This window comes from Phycodurus eques, chromosome 4, assembly GCF_024500275.1.
Source record: "Phycodurus eques isolate BA_2022a chromosome 4, UOR_Pequ_1.1, whole genome shotgun sequence".
NCBI classification, from domain to species: domain Eukaryota; kingdom Metazoa; phylum Chordata; class Actinopteri; order Syngnathiformes; family Syngnathidae; genus Phycodurus; species Phycodurus eques.
This window is the reverse complement of record NC_084528.1, coordinates 5,330,974-5,343,634: the sequence shown is the minus strand read 5'-3', so window position 1 is coordinate 5,343,634 and position 12,661 is coordinate 5,330,974. Positions and strand designations below refer to the sequence as shown.

At 43.0% G+C, this 12,661-nt stretch overlaps 1 protein-coding gene across 8 annotated transcripts in view; it reads left to right on the top strand.

Annotated features, from left to right (window-relative positions):
* Positions 1 to 12,661, top strand: part of LOC133401149 (intermembrane lipid transfer protein VPS13B-like) — a 482,547-nt gene that overhangs the window by 391,920 nt on the left and 77,966 nt on the right. For 6 of the 8 annotated variants that reach the window (XM_061673722.1, XM_061673719.1, XM_061673718.1 and 3 more), the window contains one exon: positions 1,186 to 1,370. In XM_061673722.1, the coding sequence (XP_061529706.1) occupies positions 1,186 to 1,370 (185 nt within the window). Of the gene's footprint in view, positions 1 to 291; positions 354 to 1,185; positions 1,371 to 12,661 lie in introns of those variants that run through there. The other 2 variants (XR_009768384.1, XM_061673725.1) reach the window with 2 other exon arrangements.

The following is a 12,661-nucleotide window of genomic DNA, read 5'->3' as shown; positions in this document are numbered from 1 at the left end:
GATGCCATTGGATTCAAAGTGTTGGGAGGAAAAAGTATGTGAAGCTCTTGGCTAATAACTAATGAATCAGTCATTAGTCAGCCAACCTAGAGTCTGCACACTGTGACGAGATTGAAGGTATTGGTTAACGCTCCCCAGCTCTCGTAAAAAAGTTTTGAGTTTTGTGTTCTCAAGAAGCATTCCGGTACAAAAGAGCTCTCGGAATACCTAACATTCAGAATTGTTAACTTACAGTTCATGAAGCTGAAAATGCTCACAGAAGCATCTCTAAAAGCCTTCATTTTTCATCAGTCCACAGATTGTCTGTAAATGGAGAAAGCTGAGCACTGTTGCTACTATCCCTAGGAATGGCCGTTTTGTAAAGATGACTGCAAGAGCCTAGCACAGAATGCTCAATGAGGTGAAGAAGAATACTGGAGTTTTGCCTAAACATTGCTGCAGGTCTGAAGTTTCCAAAAGAGCTCCCCGCAACCTGAGGTGACACAGTGATTCCCCCCCACGGCTTGATAAAGTGCATTAATCCAAGTGGCCCTGCTGTGAGACTACCACAAGAAGACGCCTACTGGATCCTCAAGTAATTAGCAGGTCTCCTTGAAATCTTGGTTTGCAGTCATCAAAGAGTCCTTGTCTTCGTTTGAACTGACAGCAGCCAAAAAGGGACGGATCGACGATGGAATGCAAAGACAGCAACAAACTATTTGCTTAATATTCAAACATACACTCAAGGCAAGACCTGCTGCCGTTGAGAGGAACTGCACAGCCGAACCATGAACTTGCATTTGATGTTTAACCAAAGGAAAATTTTTGTTTTAATATTTTACGAACTCTGCTGAATTATTTCGAATGTATGCCTTGATGTCTGTGTCAGTTTGTCAACTCTACAAGTGCAGCCGTGAGATTTTGAGAACTGTTTCCCTTGATTTGACTCCAAGTAGCATTAAATGTGTTTTGAACCATAATCACTTGATTTGCCAAGACTAAAGTTTAAACAGTCACTCTACATGCTTGACCTGTAAGTAGAGAGTACAAAGTTGGGGGGATAATATATGTTTGTAAACCCATTTTACGGGTCAAAATTGTAGACTAGATTCAAGATGATGCGTGTGCTCTTGTCTGGTTCTCCCCTATATATTACCTGCACGTGTAATGTGTATCTCATATTACTATCGGTTTACTTTGTGATAGCTTCCCAAAGATGGCCAGGACCACATGAGGTTGTGTTCTACGGTGAGACAGAGGATAGCCCCGGACTAATGCTGTGGAGGTATCCTGAACCTCGTGTGCTAACCTTCATCAGGATAACTCCAGTCCCTTTCAACACCATAGAGGACCCGGAAATCAGTATGGCTGACCTAGGGGACACCTTACAGGTAGAAACAAGCCAATGTTTGATTTTAGAAATAATTGATTGCACCCATGAACTTCCAACACATTACACTATATGATTGACAAGTATGCTAATTGGGTTTAAACTTAAATTTAGCAGCATACGAGTTTTTCCACATCAACAGCTGATATAGTCAGGAGTGCCACCCGGGATTTGAGGCTACATGAGAAAATGTCCATTTGGGCATTTTCCCATCATTCCCTCTTAAGGGACTCATGCTTAGAGTACATCCATTGCACTCAACCAAACCTTGAGGCCAGTAACAGTTCATAAGTACAGTCATGTACAGTCTACACCACAACTGTCAGACGAACAATAGTATTTATACTTGGTTGTCACTGTTTTTCATGACTTCTTAATTAAAATTAAATTTGTTTTGTTGTCTAAATTGCCTGTAGTTGTGAATGTGAGCACAGATGGTTGTTTGTTTCTATGTGCCCTGCGATTGGCTGGCAACCGGTTCAGGGTGTACCCCGCCTCCGGAGATACCCGGGATAGGCTCCGCGGCCCTAGTGAGGATAAGCGGTAAAATGGATGGATGGATGTTTTACATATATATATATATATATATATATATATATATATATATATATATATATATATATATATATATATATATATATATACACACCCTTTCCAAAAAAAATGTAATATCATGGAAACGTTTATTTATGTCCATAATTAAACCTTCATAGATTATAGATTCAGGGCCATCCATCCCATCCATTTTCTACCGCTTATCCGAGGTCGGGTCAAGGGGCAGTAGCTTTAGCAGGGATGCCCAGACTTCCCTCTCCCCAGCCACTTCATCCATCTCTTTCGGGGGGATCCCAGGCCAGCCGAAGGATGTAGCCTCTCCAGCGTGTCCTGGTTTCCTCCCGGTGGGACGTGCCCGGAACACCTCACCAGGGAGGCATCCGGGAGGCATCCGAATCAGATGCCCCAGCCACCTCATCTGGCTCCTCTCGATGTGGAGGAGCAGCAGTTCTACCGACCGAGCTTCTCACCCTATCTCTAAGGGAGAGCCCGGACACCCTGCGGAGGAAACTCATTTCGGCCGCTTGTATCCGGGATCTTGCTCTTTCGGTCACGACCCACAGCTCGTGACCATAGGTGAGGGTAGGAACATAGATGGATCGGTAAATCGAGAGCTACGCCTTTCGGCTTAGCTCCTTCTTTACCACAACAGATCGATACAAAGTCCGCATCACTGCAGACGCTGCACCGATCCGCCTGTCGATCTCCCGTTCCATTCTTCCCTCACTCGTGAACAAGACCCCAAGATACTTGAACTCCTCCGCTTGGGGCAGGATCTCATCCCCGACCTGGAGAAGGCACGCCACCCTTTTCCGACTGAGGACTATGGTCTCAGATTTGGAGGTGCTGATTCTCATCCCAGCTGCGAACTGCTCCAGTGAGAGTTGGAGGTCACGGCTTGATGAAGCCAACAGAACCACATAATCTTCAAAAAGCAGAGATGCAATACTGAGGCCACCAAACCGGACCCCCTCTACGCCTCGGCTGCGCCTAGAAATTCTGTCCATGAAAGTTATGAACAGAATGAACAGGTGACAAAGGGCAGCCTTGGCGGAGTCCAACCCTCACCGGAAACGAGTCCGACTTACTGCCGGATATGCGGACCAAACTCAAACTCTGACTTCGGTCATACAGGGACCGAACAGCCCGTATCAGGGGGTTCGGTACCCCATACTCCCGAAGCACCCCCCACAGGACGCCCCGAGGCACACAGTCGAACTCCTTCTCCAAGTCCACAAAACACATGTAGACTGGTTGGGCGAACTCCCATGCACCCTCGAGGACCCTGCCAAGGGTGTAGAGCTGGTCCACTGTTCCACGGCCAGGAGGAAAACCACACTGCTCCTCCTGAATCTGAGATTCAACTTCCCAATGGACCTTCCTCTCCAGCACCCCTGAATAGACCTTACCAGGGAGGCTGAGGAGTGTGATCCCCCTGTGATCCCCCTGTAGTTGGAACACACCCTCCGGCCCCCCCCCAGTCTGCCATCCAGAGGCACTGTCCCCGATGTCCATGCGATGTTGCAGAGGCGTGTCAAGCAGGACAGCCCTACACCATCCAGAGCCTTGAGGAACTCCGGGCGAATCTCATCCACCCACGGGGCCTTGCCACCGAGGAGCTTTTTAACCACCTCGGTGACCTCAACCCCAGAGATAGGAGAGCCCGCCTCAGAGAACCCAGACTCTGCTCCCTCATGGGAAGGCGTGTCGGTAGAATTGAGGAGGTCTTCGCAGTATTCTCCCCACCGACTCACAACGTCCCGAGTCGAGGTCAGCAGCACCCCATCCTCACTATACACAGTGTTGATGGTGCACTGCTTCCCCCTCCTGAGGCGCCGGATGGTGGACCAGAGTTTCCTCGAAGCTGTCCGGAAGTCTTTCTCCATGGCCTCACCGAACCCCTCCCAGTTTTTGCTTCAGCGACCACCAAAGCTGCATTCCGCTTGGCCAGCCGGTCGGTACCCATCAGCTGCCTCAGGAGTCCCACAGGCCAAAAAGGCCCGATAGGACTCCTTCTTCAGCTTGACGGCATCCCAACGGGTTCGGGGATTGCCGCCACGACAGGCACCGACCATCTTTCGTCCACAGCTCCGGTCGGCCGCCTCAGCAATGGAGGCGCGGAACATGGTCCAAATCTAGGCTTCGCCTTTCGGCTTAGCTCCTTCTTTAGCTTTTATGAGCTTGAAGCCCGAATCTGTAATCTATGAAAGTTTAACTTTTTGAATGGAATTATGGAAATAAATAAACTTTTCCATGATATTCAAATTTTTTGGAAAGAGTCTGTGCGTGTGGATGGATGGATGGATGGATGGATGGATGGATGGATGGATGGATAGATAGATAGATAGATAGATAGATAGATAGATAGATAGATAGATAGATAGATAGATAGATAGATAGATAGATAGATAGATAGATAGAATTGCAGGGGAAATCGTATTTACATTATAATATGATGAGGTGATCATTCATTTATATAATTTTCACATTCATTCCATACACTATTATGTGTTTACTGTGTTCTCCGTGGTGTCTCATTATTACGCCTGCTCTTGAATATGCATTACATATATTGGCAGTGGTGACTAGTGCTGGGAGCTGCAGAAGTTTCATAAAATCATTGTCCTTAAAGTGTCTGGGAAAGGGTGGTTGACTATGTTGAGTGTGCTGACCCGACAGTTCAACCTGTCTGTTCCTGACAGAATTGGTCACATTGGAGCATCTGTAGTTGGGCATTCCAAGATGACATAGATATCATAGAATGACGTACACCACAGTCTTGCAACATCCTGCCCAAACACAGACATACACAGACGTATATCACATTTTCACCGATGACACATCTGGAGGATCCAAGGAGTGACGACGTGTTATGCATCCACACAGGATATATTAGTTGTCTTGGAGTCGTGCTGCTAAGACTAAGGTGCTAGGGGCCTATAGAGCAAAGATAATCCACAAGCTTCCTTCACTGCTGCATGCTCAACATCACTCAATGTAAACTACAAATAAATTCTCCAAGCTGGGCTGTGTGCCCATATGATTCTCCTGATCTGAGTCACGAGAGACCCACAGCTTACATGTTATTGAATGACATAGAGCCCTGCTGTCCCTCCAAACATGTAATGTACGGTGAGACAGCTGTGAAAGTCATCTTACATGTCATGTGCGAAAAGCCAGGTGTCTTCAAACGCAGATGAGGTTATGTTTTTGGCAGGCTGTTGCAGCTACTGAGTCTACTAAGGCTCGGTATGGGATGAGGCATCCCATCTTTTCTTCTATTACTTGTTTGATACATTTCAATGCACCACCTCCCTTTCCAGCATAAGTATTCGAATGTCATGTCCCACTTTCTCTGTCCCTATCCTTTCCTTTCTGTCTGGTGTAGGAACATACTGCTGCTTTTGACAAAACAATTGTACTCCATCTCATATTTTCCTCTGAAGAACAAATGTTATTCTACTGTATGTATTTAAGATGTACCAGCATATATACCAAGAGATACTGTGCGACCAGGGCCCACAGTTGTCAAATCTGTCATGGGCAAAGCTTCTAGACTCTTTGGTTGTTGTTTTTTGGTCCTGTTCGGCTATTAGGTCAAGCAGAATGGAGGATCTGTATCCCTTTTATGCCGGAACAGTTTTAGTGTGTCACAGTAGAGTTTTTAAGCTGCCGCTGTGGTTTCTTAGTATTATAATTTACAACCCCAATTCCAATGAAGTCGGGACATTGTGTTAAACATAAATAAAAACAGAATACAATGATTTGCAAATCATGTTAACCCTATATTTGATTGAATACACTACAAAGACAAGATATTTCATGTTCAAACTGATAAACTTTATTGTTTTAGAAAATAATCATTAACTTAGAATTTTATGGCTGCAACACGTTCCATAAAAGCTGGGACAGGTGGCAAGAAAGACTGATCAAGTTGAGGAATGCTCATCAAACACCTGTTTGGAATGCTCATCAAACACCTGTTTGGAACATCCCAAAGGTGAACTGGCTAATTGGCAACAGGTGGGTGCCATGATTTGGTATAAAAGGAGCTTCCCTGAATTGCTCAGTCATTCACAAGCAAAGATGGGGCGAGGTTCACCTCTTAGTGAACAAGTGCGTGAGAAAATAGTCGAACAGTTTAAGGACAATGTTCCTCAACGTACAATTGCAAGGAATGTAGGGATTTCATCATCTACGGTCCATATCACAAAAAGGTTCAGAGAATCTGGAGAAATCACTGCATGTAAGCGGCAAGGCCGAAAACCCACATTAAATGCCCGTGACCTTCGATCCCTCAGGCGGCACTGCATCAAAAACCGACATCAATGTGTAAAGAATATCACCACATGGGCTCAAGAACACTTCAGAAAACCTTGTCTTTGTAGTGTATTCAATTAAATATAGGTTGAACATGATTTTCAAATCACTGTATTCTGTTGTTATTTATGTTTAACACAACATCCCAACATACCAAATTCTCTCATCCATGTCTTTATGGACCTTGCTTTGTACATCGGTGCACAGACATGTTGGAACAGGAAGGGGTGATCCCCAAACTGACTGTCCAAAATCTCTTGGTATGCTGAAGCATTCAGTCCTTTTCACTGAAGCTCAGGAGCTAATATTTTGGACATTTCCAGCTTTGTGGAAACAGTTTGGAGATGGCCCCTTCCTGTTCCAACATGACTGTGCATCAGTCCACAAATCAAGGTTCATACAGACATTGATAAGAGAGTTTGATATGGGTGAACTTGACCGTCTGGCACAATCTTGACCTCAACCCGATAGAACACTTTTGAATGAATTTGAGCAGAGAATGAGAGCCTAGGCCTTCTCGTCCAACATCATCGTGTAACTTCACAAATGCACTTCTCGAAAAAGGATCATAAATCCACATAAACACACTCCTAAACCTTGAGGAAAACCTTCCAAAAAACTGTTATAATTGCAGAGGATGGACCGATGTTATATTAAACCCGATGGATTAGGAATGGGTTGTCACTTAAATTCATATCTGAGTCAAAGCAGGTGAGTGAATACCTTTGGCAATATAGTGAACAGTGCCGTGAAAAATGACTTTCCCCACTTTAATGTTTAAGATCATCGACCAAATATCAGACAAATATAACTCAAGTGAACTTAAACTGCTGTTTTTAAATAGTGATTTCATTTATTTAGGAAAAAATATATTCAAAGTTACCAGGCCCTGTGTGAAAAAGTAATTATCCCATTTGTTAAATCATTAATTGTGGCTAGTCACAATATTGGGCCTGATTATCTCCAGACCTTTTCAATCAAGAAATCACTTTAACCGAATCTGTTCCGAAAAAAATCAAGTCGGACAAAAGACATACAAAAGCTGCAACAAAAACACACGATCCAAAGAAATTCCAGAACAGTCAATAATTAACATAATTGACATCGATTACTCTGGGAATGGTTACAAAAGCCACTTCTAGAGCGTTACGATTCCAGCGAACCTCAGGGAGAACCTCAGGGAGAGCCATTATCCTCACATGGTGACCCTTCCCAGGAGTGACCGCCTACAAAGATTACCCCAAGAGATCAGCAATGGCTCATCCAGGAAGGCACAAAGAAACTCAGGACAGCTTGTAAAGAACTGCAGGCCTGCCTTGCCTCAGTTAAGGTCAATGTTCATGACGCCACAATAAGGAAAAGACTGGGCAAAATTGGCATACGTGGCAGAGTTCCAAGGCAAAAACCACTGCTGACCAAAAAGAACAAAGGCTCGTCTTACTTTTGCAAAAAAAAAAAAAAAACATCTGAATGAATTTCCAAGACTTTGGGGAGATTATTATATGGACTGACGAGGTGAAAGTTGAACTTTTTGGAAGGTGTGTGTCTCGTTACATCTGGCGTAACTGTAGCACAGCATTTCAGAAATAGAACATCATACCAACAGTAAAACATGGTGGTGGTAGTGTGATGGTCTTAGGCTGGTTGCTCCTTCAGGAGCTGGACGACTTGCTGTGATTGATGGAACCATGAATTTTGCTCTTTAACAGAAAATCTTGAAGGAGAATGTTCAGTAATCAGTTTGTGACCTCAAGCTGAAGTGGACTTGAATTCTGCAGCAAGACAACGATCTAAAACACACCAGCAAGTCAACTTCTGAATGGCTTAAAAAAACAAAATGAAGACTTTGGAGTGGTCTGACTTGAAACTGATTGAAACACAGTGGCATGACCTTAAAAAGGCTGTTCATGCTTGAAAAATCTCTGTTTTTGCGGAATTAAAACAATTCTGCAAGGAGGAGTGGGCCAAAATATCTCCACAGAGATGTAAAAGGTTCATTGCCAGTTATAGATAGTTATTGATTTCAGTTGTTGCTGCTGAGGATGGCCCAACCAGTTATTAGGTTAGTTATTCTTTTTCACATAGGGACAGGTAACTTTGGATAGTTTTTTTTCCCCTTAATAAATCAAATCAGTTAAAAACAGCATTTTAAGTTCACTCTGGTTATATTTGTCTGATATTTACATTTGTTTGATGATGTTAACCAAAGTGTGGAAATTAGGCAAAAATATTTCAATTTGAAAAGGGGGCCAATACTTTTTCACTGCACTGTATTTGATAAAATGTCTCATAGTGAGTGTAATCTTGACCAGAAACTTTTGCAGGAATCAAATAGATTTCTGGCTACAACATTGACCATTTAGTACTTTTGCAAGCCATTGAACTACAATGACTTTGGATCTACAGTGTATTTATGGTCCGACCATAATAGTAGTGCTGAAGCACTCTAAAGTAATTGTATTTCTTCAATATTCTAGACAGAGCATCATGCCAGTTCAGATTATCAATAAATTGTCCCACATAGGACTTCACCATCACTTGTTTGGACTGGTCAAATAACTAAATGACATGCTTAAACACTCCAGAAGGAATTGCCTTTGTCCATATGGTCTGTTGTAAATATGTGATGTGACCGAGGAGGTTGGGCCAACACCTGTCTGTCTTTCCTGGACAACAACCTCGCTTCAAAATGTTTTTAGCATAAATAAAGTAGCTACCAAACCGATGTTGACACTTATTCCGTCAGTGTTCAGTTTATGGCAGGCCTTGTTAATTCCTGAGGTATTACTTATACTACTCACACATAATGTTTGGGCTGATGATCCTGGCATGTTCAAGACAATTCATATCTTCCGCAAATCAAGGATCTTCTTTCTCAGTTCCGTACTGACCTAATTGGACTCGTGATCATCACAATCATTAACAGGCAGTTGGAGACAAAAGGCCCTGGCCTTGTCAAGTTAAAACATCTTGGAACTTTCTACATAGCCTCGATTTAGTGTACCTATCATTTCATCAAAATCAAACATCAAAACGTTTTAACCATTAGAGAAGAATAAACCTTCACATCTTTATGAAGGTGAGTAGGCCTACATCAACTGCCAATACCCCAAATACCACATTGATCAAATCATTAGCATACATGAGACTACTTCCGAGTTATGTGTTAAAATGAGTTACACGGCAAAAAATGCAGAATGCAACCTGTGGTTGATGAACATGTGTTTTCCACATCTTCTAATCCCCTTGTCATCTGGCATGTTCCTGCCGAAAATAAGTCTGTTAAACAAATGATGAGTGTTTCATTCAAGTGTTGAAAGGAGAGGGTTCGGAACCCCCTTCTATTACTGAAACCACCTTTGGATAATGTGAACTGGTGAGATGATTTGTCTCTACAGAATGCACGTTGTATATGATAGAGCCCACTATGTAGTAAGACATGAGAAAGTCATAAATGTATAATAATGTCTGTACATGCCAGAAGGCGGCATAGTTACAGAAAACAGTCAGGACCTTAGCAGTGAGTTAGCTGAACTTACTGTAGGTATAGGGGGCAATAAACATTTAGGAGGCCATGGGTGAATGGCCTTGATCCATGTTACTCCGTTTGAAAAATGCATGACCTTTTGAAAAGTGTGATTGTGAAGTAATCATAATTTATTGGCTCCATTGCTTATGGGGTTACACAGCCAAACTTGCTTAGACTTGTGTCCAAATACTCACTCAGTCTGTCAGTTGTGTGCGAGCACAAGGGTTAGGTTCAAGGGGGTTATTTGAACTGGACCCCTCAGTCATCAACCAAAAGTCATTGTGATCCCAGATGTAATAGATTCAAGCCTATGGCCAACAAGCAGCTAGCCTTACTTTGTGCAGAAGTGCAGATGTTTTAATTATTTCGCTTCCTCCCAAGACCAGAAAAAAAAATGAAAAGAGTCAAAGGACGGAAATGCAGCCATAAAAAAACATTAATGCTTCGGTTTCTGTTCCAAAAAGAATTTAACTCACTTCGCATCTAGACACTAAAGAGTGAGGGGTTGAAACCAAGGCAGTCATTTATTTCTCAGGCCTCTAGAATTACCATGGAGCCACACAGAGATGGAGGCTGATAGATTTTGAGAAATGTAAAGTGAGAGGCGTAGGAAAAGAAATAGAAATAGGGAGCAAAGAAAGCTGTCTTGTAATTCCTATCTGTCATGTAAAGGTTCTCTGAAAATGGCTCTTTAGGATTGATTGCAAGTGGATAAAATGTGATCCATATTTTCACTCCATTCACTCTTCCCTCATCCTCTTATTGTCACCCCCACAAATCCTATTTGCCGCTGCTGTGCTCCCAGTCTCTATTTTGCTGAATAGATAAAGGTAGGAGTTGGGGGGGGGGGGGGGGGGGGTTGTAGTTTTTAGCCATACCGCTTGCTTGTCCCCAGAGCTGATGATTATATACAGTCTATAAAATCAAGTTTCCCTGCAAATAAATAGTTCTGGTTTCCCAACTAATTCCAGTGTCCTCCAGTGGGAATCCCAAACTACGACTAATCCATAGTACTGCTTACAATATTTTCACACACAGACAAAGGAAAGTGGCAGGATCAAGGGAGTTGGATCTAGAAATTGACAGATCTCTGAAAGAACTTCTACAAGTTTGCACCAGTAGAGGGCCGAAGTGATGATGGGACAGTAAAAGAGAGAGGAGGGTGACTCATTGACACATTTTCAGTGCACTGTGGACGAGCACTCTGATTTTTAGGCAGGTGTCCTTTTTTTGTCCCGATGTCGCTTTGTGGCGTTATATAGCCTGATAAAGAGAGTTAATACAGGAACAGGAGGTTTTGTCACACCTCAAATTAGGAGTGCAAGAGCGGGGGGTTATAGTATGTTAAAGCAACTCTCAACTCAATTTCTGTATTTGTACTTTCACAACAACTACAGCTGTAACAGTAAAGTGCTCTCCATAAGATCGAACATAAAACATAAACCACAATACAAAAACTAATAATATAATACTTATGATAAATAGATCAATAAATAAATATTGGTCTCTAATTAAAATAGATAAGCGCTCCATAAACATTGGCATTTGGCATACAGGAGGTCCAGAGTTTGATTTCCTCTTGTTCTACAGTCCAACATCTTGTGTGAAGTTGTTAGTAGATGAGAGAGAGGAACATTATATATTCGGCGGTAAAACAAAGTAGCACCGCTATAACGCTGTCATAGTGCAAACACGACATGGCACAAAAAGTAAGGGTGGGCAGGGTAAAGAGGATAAAGTCACACATAACAACAAGCGCTGATATTCTCTGATAAAGAATGTCAAGGCTAAAACGATGGGAATGTTTCAAAACGGGTTAGCAAAATGCAAACTGAACATCCATCCATTTTCTGTACCGCTTATCCTCTCTAGGGCCACGGGTGTGCTAGAGCCTATCCCAGCTATCTTTGGGCGAGAGGCGGGGTACACCCTGAACTGGTCGCCAGCCATTTGCAGGGCACATAGAAACAAACAGCCATTTGCACTCACATTCACACCTAGGGACAATTTAGAGTCTTCAATCAACCTACCACGCATGTTTTTGGGATGTGGGAGGAAACCGGAGTACCCGGCGAAAACCCATGCAGGCACGCGAAGAACACGCAAACTCCACACAGGCGGGGGGCCGGGATTTGAACCCAGGTCCTCAGAACAGTGAGGCGGATGTGCTTAACAGTCGGTCACCGTGCCGCCAAAACTGTACACTAAATGAGAAAAAAATGGTGGGTAAGTACAGATAGGAGAAAGTTAGCTGGGCTATTGCCACAGGCTGTCAATTCACAAGCACTTCCTTGAACTACATGAAAGATCAAACAATGCTATACTGTAAATTTAGTCACCATCAGAAGTAAGGAAACAAATGCAATACATTTCCCTTTTGTCAATACTACAATGCATTGTATTTTACAGTAGTATTCGTGGTTATCCTAGACTTTTTTTATTTTGGAGGTGAACATCAATTTATTAGTCGTCATATTATCTTCTGTGATACCTATTTTACTCAAGTCCAGGATTATTTCTTCCGACTAGAATTTAACCTCACTTATGGTGCACAACACTTGCTGCATAACACTCACAATTCTCCACTCTCCCACCAATTGCCAACACATCACTACAGTGGAACCTCGGTTCCCGAACGCCCCTGCTCACAAAGAAATCGGTTTACGAACAAAATATTGTTTCAATTCACCAAAGGTCACAGCATCCAGTTGTGCGTTCTCTCACACGACAAAAACATAACTGATGTGACTAGCATTCCGTCACTAAAGGACAACCATTCTTTGCTGTCTGACACTTACAACTGTGAGTAAGATAGAGCCCTCAAACTCCAATTCATAAAAGCCTAAGGGAAGTCTATGAGCTGTTTAGCTTTAAGCGCGGCGTTGACC